Source organism: Alligator sinensis, unplaced genomic scaffold (genome assembly GCF_000455745.1).
Source record: "Alligator sinensis unplaced genomic scaffold, ASM45574v1 scaffold144_2, whole genome shotgun sequence".
Lineage (NCBI taxonomy): Eukaryota > Metazoa > Chordata > Crocodylia > Alligatoridae > Alligator > Alligator sinensis.
The window spans coordinates 4,706,948-4,723,483 of record NW_005841872.1 but is presented as its reverse complement, the minus strand read 5'-3'; the positions used below and the strand labels follow the sequence as shown (position 1 = coordinate 4,723,483).

Sequence of the window (16,536 nt, the reverse complement as noted above, 5' to 3'; positions counted from 1 at the left end):
TGTCCCCCGGTGGGGGGTCTTGGAACCCCGGCATTCATCCCTGCCTATGGCAGGGGGTCAGGCTAGATGATCTGTTCAGGTCCCTCCTGACCCTACCACTATGAAACTATGAAACTATGAATACCCTGGCATTAAAAAAAAAATCAAGTGCTAAATACCTTCAAAACCATGAGATTGTTTTAAGAATTGTAGGATATTTAAAATAGCAAATGTGGGAGTTGCTTCATGTACTTTCTTGCTCGGGGTTACACACTTTCAAGTTTTCCCCACTCAAGTATGAAGACTAGAAACTTACTTTTTAAACAGAAGGAAGCAGATTTCTGCATATGACCCCAAAGATGAGGGTTTAAGAAAAACTGCAGATATAGTGAGGCCTGGCAATGATGGCTGGAGAGGTTGTCTTACAGTGGGACACAGGCAAATTTAAAACTGTGACTGAGTCCAATGTGCCAAAGAACTTTGCCCCTGATTTTTAAAATCCAGCCTCTCATAACAAATGGGTGTTGTTAACAGAGCAGGTCTATTGTTGACTAGCAGATGAATGAAACAAGCTGACAAGCAAGTAGAGCCAGGAGGCTAGATGTCTAAATGACATCAGTTAGGTGGGGCATCAAACTGACCTCCCTGCTTCTGCAGGGAGGTCAGTTTGATGCCCCATTCATAACCAATTGAGAACATAACAGCAGTTTCCATTTCATAATGCTGTTTATTTTCTTTTGTTTTAACTGGAAGTGATTTTCTTTTATTTTGCTCAGAAGCCAAATGAATGCAAAACTAAATTTAGGACCAGATTATGGCTGACCTATCTGGGCATATAAAAAGGTACAAAGAGCCTGTCCTTCTGCACCTCTCTTGCAAGCAGCATGCTGAGCTACATCTGCTAGACACTTAGAAGGGACAAGAAGAGCTTGGGCCCCACATGACTGATCATTTGCAGAGGGGATGGAAAGCTTCAGTCCCCAACGGGTAGTGCAGCACCTTCATTCCCTCTGAGACAAAAGCCCCCTATCTCCTGCTGTGGCACAATAGCTCTTCGATGTCTACCATGAGTTTGAGCTGAAGGTGCAGAACTGAGCTTCTCACCACTTTTATTTTGTGCCGTTATCTTTTGCTCAATAAGCTCCATATTCTCCCCACAGACTGACTGTACAATTTGGGTTAACAATAGCAATAATTATTACTAATATTTTAATATTTATGTTACAATAGCACCCAATTGGGATGGTCCCTCCCTGGCACTATGCGAACAAAATTAAAAACACAACACTGCACTGAGTTGCTTAGAATATATTCCCATTCTTGCACCTGGCTTCCTGTGGGCTGGCCTTTGTGCCTGTGTAATCAGGCCCGTGTCGTGTCATGACCTCAGACAGGGGTTGGTAACCTATGGCCTGTGGGCTGGCTCTGGCTCACAGAATGATTTTATCTGGCCCACGAAGCCCAGATGTTGGTGATGATTCATTGGTGATTCTGCAGTGACAGTGGGGATTTGTTATCATGAGGGTGGCTGGGAGATATGGCAGCAGCTGAGTGAAAAGCCCTAGTCTGCTTTGGAGCCAACAGAGTTTTTGTGCCCACCACTCCTAAATGTTGCTGACCGCTGGTCTAAGAGGACAAGGACCGTAGAAAAACAGAGGGAGAAAGAAATCAGACAAATACTGTCTTATGCAATGGAGTTCATTTCAGATTTACTTGGTTAAATGAGAGTAGAATCTGTTTTAATGTATTTCTAATTAATTCTATGTGATGTCAGAATGATAGTTTCAGAAACAAAGATCTCTGGTGCATTTTTAGTGTATTTTTTATGATTTTGTTAGATATGCATAAGACTTGCTGTGAATGTGGAATGTGATCGCTTGAGTACTTTCTTCACAAAAGGATTATGTTGTCCCTACCTGTCTACATTATATCCAGTGTAAATATTTTTTATAAGATCAGCCCAGCTGCAAAAAGTCTCAAGGTTCATACAGACAAATTAATACAGCAAATGCCCTTTTTAAAATGGAAGTCAAGCAAGGAAAAAATAAAAATAGAAAGAAGAGAAATCATAAAACCCAAACAAAACAGTCCAAAGTACACTAAGACAGCAATCCACCCATCCAGCACTGGCCTCTTGGCCAAAGCCTGAGGAAAGCCTTGCACTTTTTGAAAGCTAAGCTAGCGGAGGGAATTATCATCCTCTTCTGAACATGCTCAGTCACTAACAAGTAGCAGTCTCACCCACCTGACAGGGGGGTCTTTCTATTGATTTAAATAGTCACTGGGTTGGATTCTAAGTGATTACATTTATGACTTAGATTATGTCTACATGGCACAGTGCTTGGGCACCAGAAGCAGTATAGTCAGGTTAGCCTGGTGCTCTGCCTGAGGTAATATACTCTGCTTCTTAGGCTACAGTGCTTTTGATTTACTTAGTTCAGCTCTGCCATAACTATTTCTACATGGCACTGTACTGAGCCATACATATAAAGTGTCAACTGATCTCAAATAGATTGAAAGCTAGTCTCTCACATCGGACTCAGACTTATCACTTGATAGATCACAGTTATCAGCTTGAATTACATCTGCTATCAAATATAAAACTTGCATAAAAAGATGAAGAGCTAGGGTTATATGTTTCCTGTAGCTAACACTTTCAAGACAGATAGCTCCGTGCTTCCCAGATGACACCTCAAAACATACTATATAAATGCAGTTATATTAAACATGTTTATTACTTTCCAATTTTGTGAGGGCATAGTGGACTCCAGATTTTTAATTTGTGAGGGGTACAAAATACTGAGGAGGCTATTGTGAGCAAGGAGAATAATAGACGTAATTGCTAATACATGGTAAATTAACCAAGACTAAGCTCCATGCCACCGCAGCAAGATTGCTACCTATATCCCATGTAGGTCAGATTAAGTTAGCTCAGTTATCTCAGCACCAAAGTGGAGTCTGTAATATGGATGTGCTCTTTGCCAGATCTGGTATTGACACACTTAACTCCTTACCTAATGCCAACAAGTATCCGAACAGAGCAATGCTAGTATCAATGAAGAGGAGATTGAGTGTAGGGACTTTTAGGGAAAAGTAAGTCAAAGAAGCCAGGAAATAATGTCTTTTGTGTAGTAAGTCTCACCTGCCTGGATTTTGTTCAGACCATATGAACACATGTCCAATACCTTAACCTGGACTTTCTGAACATCTGAGATCGTGCGCCCATCACTAAGAAGATGTGGAGTTCTTAACCTAGCTGTCCCAAAACAAATGGCCAATGTGGCAGTAGCAGGTGATTAATATGGCCTTTGATTCTGGAACAAGAAATCCTCTGTTTGGAATCATTTGCCTTTGCATACTCATTGTATTAGCTCCAACCTTCTTGGACATTCATAGGATCTCTATTTCTCTAAAAGGGATTCTTTTCTCAGCTCTGTGTTTCTGCAGCATAGTCATTTCTATAAGAACTCCCATCCATTCTTTCCTTTTTTAAAGTAAAACACTTCCCAGACTTATAAGAAAAAATGACAGGAAAAGCAATAAAATATTAGAGTTAAAATAGTACTTCAGTGTATTTGTGTGTGCACATGTATTTGAATTTACTTTCCAGCATCAAACAGGGTACATGATACCTCTTTGTGTCAGGAAGACAATAAGATGATAGTGGTGAAAATCTTTGTAGTCTCTAATCCAATTTGGAACAAAGTTCTTTTCAGTGCGATAAAATGATGCCATATTGAGTATAAATTTTTGTAAGTCCTTTTTTGCATTGTGAGTACATCCAAGTTAGTTAATGGATTGCTCACTGGTGCAGCATACCCAAGCAGTATTGCCAGTTCTTGCAATCTTATTGTAGGTTTCATTGTATTTAGTGTTTTCCTTAAGGCCTTAGGTAATAGACTCTCTGGTTTTGGTATAATAATAGTAAGTTTCTAGGCTTCATGGTCATGGAAGAATGGTTGAAAAAATGAATCTGAAACACAATTAAGAGACAAATAAAAAGAACACACAAGTTTATTGGATGAAATCTTGGCTCAATTGAAGTCAATTCTGAATGTTTGGTTGACTTTTAATAAGGGTAAGATTTCACTCATTCTTAAAATTTTGTGATTTCAAAGACAATCTCATGATTTTAAAATTCATAGAGTTCAATAGTGTCAATGGGATGCCATTTGATTGTATACTAGTTACTACAAATTTTGTATTGTGTACTGTTAAGACCGTGTGTTGGTAGAATCACTTTCTATGTCTGCCTACATGGATAGCAGAATTTCCATTGATTTCACAGGGTGCAGTCCCAGGAAACCAAAATAGCAGGCCTTGCATGTGTTTACTTTGTGCTTGGCTGAGGTAGTACTTGTGATGGAAAAAGTAGGATTTTTCCCCTAGTGTTTCCTGAGTTGATGCACAGAACTGAATGATTGGCAAAAGCAATTCAGAGCTAAGTAAAATCTTTTAAAAATATATTTGCTTTTTCAGGACCCATTCACTGTGTGAGGACACATGTTCAGAATTGCAGAGAGTCATTTCCATGGAGACAAGAGGCCCGTCAGAATCACGGAGGAGCTCATTCACAGGCAGGGGAGCAATGGCCAGGTGACTAGCTAACTAATCTCATTCCCAATATTAAGGATAATACGCTTTCAAGAAATTACTGAATATTGCAAGCAAGGGAAAGAAGTTCATCATTTCTGTAAGAAAATGAGTTCAGTCCATCTGAAATGGAGAGGTCCGCAAGAAACCTTAAATGAAACAAAGGTGCTTTGACCTTGATTCTGTACTCATCTGTACTCAGTCAAATTGGAATAAAATCTCTAGTGTGCAAGAGCTGGTGATGGGGCTCCAGCGGGCTCATCCAAGGAGGAGAAAGGGATTCATCTTGAGATCATCAGCACTGAAAAGAAATTGAATACCGGAGATGAAATGAGGTCAGGCAGTAAGTGCAGGGATAAATAGAAGTTTTTCTCTAGGTTGTTAACTGGTTATAATAGATTCTGTTGAACACAAAGTGAGGAATTATTCCCTCTTAGCCTTAATAGAGGTAGATCTTGCACTGGGGATGCAGGGTCTACTGGGTATTTTTAGGACTAAGATATGTGTGACTCACTTGGAGCCACAATTAAGAAAGGCTGTTGATTCTGGCTCTGATACAAATTCAGGAAAGCATCTCAGAACAGCTTCCAGCAAATCCTTGAGATTAAGCATGCTTAAGTGTCATTTACTTAGAGGGGACTTAACAACATGCCTGAAGCTGAACATGTGCTTAAGTGCTTTCTGAATCAAGACCTCTGGGTGTGATTTAGAGAATTTCAGCTGGGGGTACAACGCTCTATTTGTTTTATGATATATTTATTAAATACATTAATGATCACTATCAGATTAAACATCATTTATTTTTTAAAAGACTGATAACATTCAGGATTGTTGAAGTAATTTTTAAAACAAAATTTATTTTTCACTATTTTTCATCTTGGACAAGATGATGAACAAAATGATCATTTTCCTTTGTGCTTTTAGTTAGTTTTTTATTTGGGTTCTCATGCGGTAGCAGGCTGTTTGCAATGTATGAAAGCAAACGGCTTGTAGTGGAATTTAAAAAAAAAGTACTGGGAATTTCTTTAAGTTTCTAAAACCTGTTCATGTCCTGAACTGATACGATAACATCCTGCTTAAATATTCTAAATTTTAACTGAGGAGAGAACACCCAAATAATCCTTTCATTACATTTGCAAACTGCAAACTGAATTCTGCCCAGACAGGCAGAAAGACACTTGGGCTTAATTTCCTATTTGAAGGGCACTTGTACACATGATGATATCATAATGTGCACATGATGAAAATTTCCCTTTGTGTGGCTTAATGGCATCACCCATTACACAGATGGGAGTTTTTGGGGTTTTAAATGAGTTTGCATTTTTGCAAACAAAATTAAATCCTCATGTAATTTAGTTTTCAACATTGCAACTTTGAACATTTCAGCCATTAGTCAGCTTCACCCCCACATGTGGAAGAGGTGGGCAGGCTCTGCAGAAAGAAAGGATTGGGTCCCTCACCAATTCTGCCTTCAGCAGCTCCTGGGGCCACACAGGAATGGGCTGGCTTGCCCCATGGGCAGCATGGTGAGGTGGCAGGAGTGTGGCTGGATGTGCTGGAAGCTGGAGAAGGAGGTTGATAGGCTGGAGAGGCGAGCTGATAATTAATGGCACTGATTAATGCCCCCCTGGCCATAGGAGAGATTGGCCAACTCTGTCAGAAAAAAAAAAGGATCAGGCCCCTCACCACTTTTGTCTTCAGCAGACACCTGTGGCCTCCAGGTCAATAACATATATACAGTGATGGAAAAATAAAATCCACTGTTTCAATTAAAATCACTGTTTCAATTTAGGGGGCATAGAATGCAACCATAAGGACTAAACCCCCATCACATGTACAAGTGTCCTTTTTGTCAGTATGGTAAGGCTTGTATCAATTAATCCATGACCTTAGTGAGCCTAGTGAGGAGGTTGCCTTTTTTTTTTGGTAGAGTTGCAATTACTTTGTCTTTTAAATCATGGAGGTCTTAGATTATTCATGCAATCCTGACCCCATGGGGAAACAAACATATAAAATACTCTTCTCTGATTTCTTTCACTCCACATATGACTTCCTTTTTTATTATCATTTACATCTTAGAGGTAAGATATTCTGAGGGAGTCTGTCACAAGCTATTTCCTTAGGACCTTGAGAATTTGTAATCAAGTGGCAGATAGTCCATACAATAGCATTTTAAATTGCTTAAGCACTAGTGTTTTCATCATGGTTAGCCTTATGCCATCTGAGCAGATGTAGTGCTAGTTTCCTCTGGGGAAGTCTAAAGAACTTTTCTTGAATATTACAAAGCCTATCAAGGAAGAGCTGCTCTGTTCAGCATTTTATTATGCTGTTTGCTCAAGGCAAGTCTGTGTGGCATGCAAATGTACCACCACTGTCCAGATGGAGTTACCATTAGAACATAATACAGAATATTGTTGGATAGACTCTTCCCACTGTTAGGCAATTTGACCTCTAGTATTGTTACTTGGCTGCATTTCAGAAACAGAGGTCGCTTTTCTGTTTTACCAAGAATAATTATTATCCCTGAAGAGCACCTAGCTCAGGGTGGGAAGAACATAAAGAGAAACATTAAAATACAGCAGTGATAAAACTGCTATTCTAGTATTGTGACATTTTTTATTTACTTGATTCTAGTGCTCCATTAGGGTTTAGGACGAGGGATTGTAGTTTATATGCAACAGTCAATTACTGGCAAGGACCAGTTCTAGTATTAGTATTAGTCATTCTAATATATGTACTATGCACTAAACAACTTAGGGAATATGAAGGGAGACACATTGTTTGTGCTGATGAATTTACAGTCAGATAGTAGATATGACAGAACAAGTGAGTGCTCTAAATGGTAGGGGGTGAATATAGAGCCACGGATCTAGACCCATGAATCTAGATCCATGAGGGTTACAAAATAAGGTTGCACATTTATTGGCAAAATTCAGCTATAACCCATCCCAGCAAAATCTAGTGAAGAGGAAGTGCTCTCTTGCCTGGAATTCCCACCACCCATCATTTCACAATCCAGCTCTTCCATGGCCCATTCTCTTTCATCATCAGGGCATCTTTTGGGCTCATTTTACATGACCACATTTAAGTTCATGATCTCTCATCACAGGATCCCTCACCCACCAAGGTTCCTCCTTATGTCAGAAACCCCTAGCTCTGAAGGCAGATTTCAGTTCTCTCTCTCTTGGCAGCCTGCTTGTTGATTGGCAATTGCTGTCTGGCTCCCATGCTGTACTGGTTGGAGTTGGAGTTCTCTAGGTCATGGTAAGAGAAGAGACCTCCTGATCCCTCTACTTTAGGGGTCACAACATTTTCAAGTGGGAGGCTGCCACTTGCAACCTAACCACTACTATAGACTGTTAGTTCTAGTATGTGATGGGCATCCTGAGACTATGAAAACCTTGGTTGGGCAATTTTCCAAGCCAACTGATGCAGCTGTTCTAGCTTCTAGTGGTAGCTGTTCGATTCTTGATGTTCCATCTGACATTTTCATCTTGTTCAGATAGTTTTGCACCTATGTTCTTTGCAGGGTGTCTCAGTTCATGATATCTCTGAGATCATGGGCCACAAGGCATTTGCATCGTGAAGACCAAAGGCCGGATTCTTTCCTTGAGCGTATTCGAGGGCCAGAGCTCAAAGAAGTGTCCAGCAGGCAAAGCAACGTTCACTCCAATTTGGGAAACCCTGAGCAGCCAGCTGGACGGAAACGGTAAGATGATATGATTATATTTTTCTGGGAGAAAAGGGACCTTGGGGTAATTGCCATTTTCTTTGTTTGCGGTATGAGAAGCCCAGGCTTTATTGGAAGAAGATGAGTAGGGTAGCTGTTGCTCTCCAGGAACTTTCATGTAAATAAAATCTTCCAACTTCAGAACTGAAGAAAGCATGGAGATTTCTTAATTGTACAGAAGTTACCATTTCCAGTTCCAAGAGACCTTGAGAGAATGCATTTTAGGACAAAAACAAATATAGTACTTACTAAATTGTTTACCTAGGGATTATTATGCCAGGGATTTCATACATGGTTTTCGGTAGGTTACCATTGCTTTGGCAGAATTCCTTGGCTAAGCAGTAGAGGGAGGACATGGTGCAATTTAAAAACTCTCTAGGGTTTGTCCTCACTGAGGGAGGCACAAGTCCTACTTTGTAAGCAGTTTTCAGAAGTACAAATCAAATGCTACATTTCTCTGGCAGTTGGAACAACAAAGAAACTTTTACAAAAGGGTGTCACATGCAGACAAAGTTGTTAATTCACCTATGGCTGATGATTTTCCACTACTTTTGTCTGCAGTCATTGTGCTTACTAGCCAATGTGCATTCACAGTTTAGAAGTGCTCAGGTAAGAATAAATCCAGTGCTTGAATGGAAGGAATGTGCTTTATCCCACCCAAACCGTTGGCATACCAGGTTTTCTCTCCCTTCCCCAAGCAGGGTTGGGGTATAAATATTCAGACTATCCAACCCTGAGGAAGCATGGAAAAAAGGCAATAGCATGACTATCATATGAATGATGATACTGAATCCTATTTCATTTTGAATGGTTCCTTCTCTCCCCTCAAAGGTACGTGGGCAAGGATTGTGGAAGGGAGGCCTTTGGTTTATGATATTTCTGGTGTAAATTTTGTTCAGACCTTGAACTTTAATCTCCACTACTTAGGAGGAAAATAATTCTCAAGGGCCACATTGGTCTATGGCCAGCTTATCTGTTCTTGCATTACTACTTGAAAGCAGTTCCTGATGCAAGCATGGAAGTGTTGTGTGATTCTAAGAGTGACTTCCCAAGATATTCAAGTACTTGGAAGATCCATGATAAATAGTCCTACAAAATTCATTAGCACTTAATTCTACCTACTTGGATTTCAACCACTGACATCATTAATAGGTCCTGGTCTAGAATCAGAAATTCTTGGCTGCTGACCTGAATTATTAGAAAATGTTCACTCTTTAGCATCATGAGCAAGTTGAGTCTTGTCTTAAACTTGTTTGATTAATTAAAGTAACCAGGGCCTTCAGGAGAACACATCATACATTTCCACTTTGCCAATGAGCAAAAAATCATGGCACAGGAGTTTAAAGTAACTCAGCATAAAGAATATCCTTAGAATTTGTTCCTTTCCTTTTGACAAAATACTTAGCAGAATTCACAAATTTGTTAGAATCTGACAGGACCATGCCATGAGCATTTCTGCTGTGGCCTCCAACTTGCTACCTCTGGGCTGTCAACCATATGCCTTAGCACCCACACTACCCTGGCCTCTTTTATTGAAACACAGAGACAAAAATTGACTTTTTAGAGGGCATGTTAGTCTGAAGTGCAGGATCCTTACCCACTTTTGTGGTTACCAAAAGTTGAGCAAGGAGGTGAATTATCAATTAATTTCGTTTGTGCTCTTGTCTGATAAGTCAGATCACAGTAATTTACAACAGATTCAGCCTCTTCACTGAACTTACGTTTTATGAGTTTAGTTAGGAACCAATGTATTTCTTTTGCACACCCAGTATATTTGTCAAGGTACACTGCTGCCCTTGCTTTCATATTGACCACCAAGTGTTAGACTCCTGACCCAGACATCAGAAAGACAAAAAGTGATTCAGATTCAAAGGTAGTATATCAGGGTCACATAGTTAAGGCACATCAGTAATGTGTGCTTGTGGAGTGATGTAGCACAACCAGCTGCTTATGACTTCTGTGTACCCATTTCCAGCTGAGTAAATTGGGATTAGCCTTTGGCATAAGTCCAGAGCAGAGCTTGAACTCACACCTCAGGGGCTGTGCCCAGACAAGCATGGTCATGTGGTATGTGGTGCTGCAAACACATCTGGGGTGCCACATACTGCACATCTAGATGTTTGCCATGATGTAAGGGTGCACTGCCTGTGTGTGTGCTGTACTGCTTTTTTTGTCCACTAGTTTTTTTGACCCCTGGATATCCAGGGGTCAAAAAAATCCACAGAAAAAAAGTGGAGCAGGATATGCACAGGCAGGGTGCACTGCTCAAAAGTGGAGCTGGGCCATCCAGAGCTATACTTCAATTGCCGGCCAGGCTCTACACGGCAGAATCATTGCTGCTGCAGCCCCAGGACCTCAGGTAAGGCTGCTGTGGCCAGTCCAGTGCTGGCCTCAGCCTCTCCTACCCCACCTGGGGTAACATGCTGCACGCCAAAGCTCATGTGGCATCAGCATTCCCCAGGGACAAGTAGCTGTGGCCCAAGGTGCACTGCTGCTGCTTGTCCCTGGGAAACCAAATGTCCACACTCATCTGGATGCACCCAGGAAGTGTAATGAGATACCTTAACCACTTAACCAGTCTGTCAGCATGCCCTTAAAGCTGTGTGAGTGGACAAGGTTGTCCCCATACTAACATTCACTTATATATTAATACAAGAAAGCCTGATTCTGCTCCACTATAGCAGCTCCCAATCCTAGTGAGACTATGAAGCATTAAACTGTCAATAAACATTCCTGATAATCTGTCCCTCAGTCTTGGTGTTGCTTCTTTGAATAAGACTTGAAAGCCTTGAGAACAACTTATAATAGCAGCCAAGCAGGCGAACTGCTATAAATAGGGGCATCCATGCTGTCAAGCATTAGTGTGCCTGAGAGTAGACTAAAGTGCTTCAGACATCTGACATGGTCACAAACGTGTACGTTCAGCATGTGATTAAGGGGAACTGGTGTCCTGAATAATTGTGTAAAGGGGCTTACTGATGCAGCCCTCCTAATCTTTTCAGAGTATGTGATGGACTAGTAATTCAATCTATTCAATAAACACATGCACAAAAAATCTATGGCTTTTGTACTCTCCCTTTGCTGTGTTTTATTTAACATGCTGCAGTCACTGGTCCTTGGCCAGATATAATGTCAACTACAGCAACAACACCAATGAAGAGTAAGTACATCACTGCTTACTTAGTGAAACCTACCTCATTCTGATGCAGTAGCTCCTTATCTTCTTCCCTGTCTGTGCTAGTGACAACTGTAGTTATAGAATCCTGCTTACCTCTTCCCAAGCATCTTCCTAATATGTAGCTTAATAGTAAAGAAAGATCTGGCATTGTGGAAAGGAGAAACATCCTTGTGTCTTCAATAAAGTCTTATTGTCCTAAACCAAAGGGCAAGTTCTCTTATTCCTCCATGGGTCAATTTGGGTGAATAACTGCCTAGTTCTCAATTTCTCATGTTCAGCTGGCTGATTTTGTAGCATTGATAATGGATTTTCATACTGAAATTGATATAAGAAATCTGTTTATATTCATTTTAAAGTATTATCCTTTTTCTTAACATGTGTTTTGATGTTAGATGTTTAGCTTGTCATCTATACATACAAGGTGAGTAAGTTTTGAGCAAGTTTGACAGAAATGCTAGCACTGCTTAATGTAAATCGAGGCTGAATGCCTTTCTAAATTATATACTTTAGCTCATTTATGAATTGTTGAGCTAGATGAAGCAATTATTATGTGAAATTATATGGCCTGCATCATATAGGAGATCTGTCAGAAATGGTCATATCAGGATCTTCTGATCTTGAAATCTACAGAAGTGGCAGTGAATTAGAGCATTTAAAGTTTCTGAGATTTCTTCAAAGTAACATCTTGAAAATGTAAAGAACTCTAGTCATTTAAAATCACTCCTTACTAATCCTGACTATAGCTCTTGCTCTCCACTTCTGGGAAAGCTACATCTGAACAGCAGAAGGAAGCAGCTGATTAGTTTCCACCACAATGGTGGTCCAAGTCTTTCATTTGTCTCCTGGTAAAAAATGTGAGAACCAAAAATAATTTTTTGATCTTTTCAAACTATTTTGGAAACATCCAAAAGTTTTCCCCCAAACAATTAATGGATGAGAAACTCACTGTGTTTTTTAAATGACAGTCCAATAGAAACATCTTTCCACTTCAGAGAAAGGGAAACGTTGGAATTTGAATGACCCAGCCAGTAATTCAGCTAAAATATCTTTATTAAATCCAAAGGCCAATAGCAGTTGAACAATCAATTTGAATGCATTCTCTAAAATACTTTAGTAAAATATTAACGATACTTTAGATAGCAACGTTACAATATGTATTAATGACTGCACCACACAGTAATTATAGCTTCAAGCATTTAATCAGAATACTTACAACTGGGCTGGAGAGGGAGAGTCTAGCTGTGCCATGTTGGCTGGCTCCGCCAGATGAGCTCACACTAGCAAATAATCCATCTTCCCTGCCTCTCTTATTACCCTAGATTTCTTATTTCATCACCTTCTTCTGGGTTATAAAAGCTGGTCAGAACTTGCCCAAACTTCCATACAGACTTATCTGGTCATTCCCAATACACAAAACTTTCTTACTTTCTTTACAAATTCTTGGTGGGTCTCCCTCGACCTCCTGAAGTCAACCTCCTTGAAATCGCCTAGGCCTACCAATCTCTTTCCTATTGTCCACCCAACTTTACTCCTACATTAGCCCACCTGTGGCTTATCACACTTTATCCTGTATTTTGACACTATGTGTGTATGTGTGTTGTGCATGCCTGTGTGCGTGTGTAAATTTGTGTCTTTCAAATCAGACTTGTGAAATTGTCATGCTTGCACCCATTATGATAGAACATCCCAATGCCTGTTGCATAAGTACAATATATTTCATAATCCCTACAGGAAAGAATTTCTGATCTCTCTTGAATTGATGTTATTGATGTTCTGTGTTTGTGACTCCTACTCTTGTAAAAATAAATGCACTCCTATAAGGCTGAAAATAGACAATATTTTAGGCTAGCCCCATAGTAAAACAGAGCAAAAAGACTGAAGCATGATTTCCAGTTCAAGTGGAAAGACTAAGAGATGGAATCTCCAGAGTTTTATCCTATTTCTGACAATGGCTCAGGCTGTGGATTTTAGCAAGTCGCTCAGCCTCTTGGTGCTTTAGTTTTTCAAAATGGAGATGGCTGGTATTGTGAGGATTAGCTTGCTGATTTGTAAAGCAGTTAAAAGGTAAGGAATGCCATATAAAGTCTATGTGTCTTTACAGTTCTGTAGTCATATTTTACAGTGGCAGAGGCAGACAGGTCTTGTTCAGCCCAAGGGGACATCTTCTGCAGGAGAAACTGAATATCACATATCCATTTTTTTTATAATCAAAGAAACAAACAGACACATATCTTTTCAAGTGATGATCTGAATGCTGTTATTCAACAAAGCTAGTGAGGAAATAAGCTGCAGGTATCATTAGTTATACATATGAAAGGGACTTTATCCACTGCTGAAGCAATAGGAATCAGTCCTTCAAGTCTTTGCCTGGAGGTGCTGCATTTGCTCTCGCGATTGAGAGGGGGTGTGACCACCTTTTCTCTGAGTGTTTCCCCATTGGTCAGTCTTCAGGACCATGATAATATTGTTATAACAGGGAGAGGAACAGAGCAGTGTCAGAAATAAATAAAGAAATGGAAAATTCTTGCCCACGCTGCAAACCTGGAGTGAATGGAGACGGTCAGTAGCAAATCCTAGTGCCAAAGAAAATAAAACCCACCATCAGATGCTGAATGGAATTTTTGTCTTTTCAATTTAAAACAGAAATAGCTTTTACTAGAAAGGTAGAGTTGTCAAAACACCCTGTCCACGGTTCAGTGGTGTTGAAGCATTTTGATTGCTTAGCCACGTCAAATGCATCTTTCCTGCGTAATCAGGCTCATGTGCGTACAGAACACTGCTGTTTTAAAAAAAGACACATTTTTCCATAGTTCTGCAACCACCCTGGGGAGCCCAACATTTTGAGTATCATGAAGCAGTACTTTAATGCTAAAAGTGGTTGTGAATTGGTTTCACAGCGTGCACTGAGTGTAGTGACTTGCTGTCAGAGTAGGTAATATGACATTTTAGAGTGTTTCTAAACAGCATGGAGCTTTGTGGGAATGGCAGATTTGAATTTAAAATGCAATCAAAGGGGTCCAGGAGGCTAATAGCAGTGAAAATACATTTGTGAATAGCATCCTCAATAACTGTGTGGAAGCTAGCATTGGTAAGGGAAACACTGTGAAAAATCTTGTTTAATTGACTTGATATGTCGATAGGAATTGATGAGCTCAGTCAGTCAGCACATTTTTGCCCTTATAATTGTGGTCCCTGGCAAGTAGGATTGTTCATAGTCCTTACTGCAGTTCCACTGATTGAGTTGAGGAAACTCAAGCCTAGTTTGGTCAATGTTTCAGTAACCCTGCAGAGAACGCACACAGGAATGGCTTTAGGATTCTACCTTCTCCCTGCAAGTAAAGTTGGGTTTGTTCCAGACTGTGCTGTATTGCTGCATCACAACTAATTGCCATAATGGCCATAGAAGAAGCGCTCATGTTGCAGCCCTATCAGATTGTAACAAATCTGTGAATTCTCCTAAATACCTGTCATCAACCACCTCAGACAGGGCAGAAGAAGAAGAACAGCAACAACTAACAGTGAGAGAAGTGCAGCATCAAGCATTGTGTTTCTTTTTAGTATGAAATAGGTACCTTCAGGCAACTGCATTTATTTTAAAATTGGTGAAAACATTTTCCATGCTGTCCTTCTCCCCTTTAAAGTACTCCCTCCCTAAAATGAGCAAGCACATCTGAGCCCATGGCACTTCTCTGGGATGTGCCTGCTGGCTCAGCTTCCATAAGCAAGTGTCTTCTACATGTCTGTTGGAGCTGATTCTGCTCCTGTGTACTCCAACTCGTGTGTTTGCATTCACTGGAATTAATTTGCTTCCGGTTTACACTGGTGCAAAAGGAGAATCAGACCTACCTAACCCATGCAGTTCTGAGTGGAGCAGACAACCACCATGTAAACAAATTCTGTGCCTGTTATTCAAACTACAGCTGGCAGGTAGAGAGTGAATCACTTGCATTGGAGTGTCAGGGATATTCATGATCTCAAATGAAGGATGGAGGCACTGCCTCCTTCGGGGGAAAAAAACTCTTGAAAAAAATTGTACATAAAGATTCAAGGCCAGATTCTCTTCTGGTGTAAATGCAAATAGTTCCATTAATTTATATGTGCTATGACCATTAATCTTAGCAGGGATTTTGACCCTACGTTTTAACAAGGGCTAATTTCTAAGCAAAAAGAAAAAATCACTGCTACTCAAAAAAATTCTAAACTTACATTGGGGGTTGAAGCAAATCACCCTGAATTTAAAAAACAAATCACTTCAATTTAATAGAAAATGAGATCCACATCAGATGAGATCCACATGCACATCAGAGGCTGCTTTTTCTGTACAGGGCTGAATGACAGCTCTAGGAAACTGAGCTCTGGGAAAGTATATATGTGGATCTTAATTTTGAAGTTTGGTTCTGTTTGGTTTGGTTGCTGATCTTTGACACAATGGAATGTAGGAAATGCAAAAAGATGATGGGCAAAAAAGGTCATCTGAATGTCACGTATTTATTTACTTCTTAATACAATTTATAGAACAATTAATAATGTAATAAATATGGGAGAAAATCCTGAGCCTATTGAAGTCAAAGCTATGGGGAGAAGTGGACATGCCGGAGGGCAGGGAACAGCTGCAAGCACACCTGGACAGGTTGGACAAGTGGGCAGAAAACAACAGAATGCAGTTCAACAAGGAGAAATGCAAAGTACTGCACCTAGGGAGGAAAAATGGCCAGCACACCTACAGCCTAGGGAATGACCTGCTGGGTGGCACGGAAGTGGAAAGGGATCTTGGAGTCCTAGTGGACTCCAAGATGAACATGAGTCGGCAGTGTGACGAAGGCATCAAAAAAGCCAAGAAGGGCCACTCGTATGGTTAAGGGCTTGCAGACCAAGCCCTATGAGGAGAGACTAGAGAACCTGGACCTTTTCAGCCTCCGCAAGAGAAGGTTGAGAGGCGACCTTGTGGCTGCCGATAAGTTCATCACGGGGGCACAGAAGGGAATTGGTGAGGTTTTATTCACCAAGGCGCCCCCGGGGGGGGTTACAAGAAATAATGGCCACAAGCTAGCAGAGA

The 16,536-nt window shown here is 40.5% G+C and overlaps 1 protein-coding gene across 1 annotated transcript in view; it reads left to right on the top strand.

Annotated features, from left to right (window-relative positions):
• The window catches only part of CNGA3 (cyclic nucleotide gated channel alpha 3), a 42,025-nt gene that overhangs the window by 3,505 nt on the left and 21,984 nt on the right, over positions 1-16,536 (top strand). Inside the window, exons 2-4 of the mRNA XM_006017072.3 lie at positions 4,459-4,575; positions 8,102-8,281; positions 11,409-11,462. Coding sequence (XP_006017134.1) covers positions 4,459-4,575; positions 8,102-8,281; positions 11,409-11,462 — 351 coding nt within the window. The remainder of the gene's footprint in view (positions 1-4,458; positions 4,576-8,101; positions 8,282-11,408; positions 11,463-16,536) is intronic.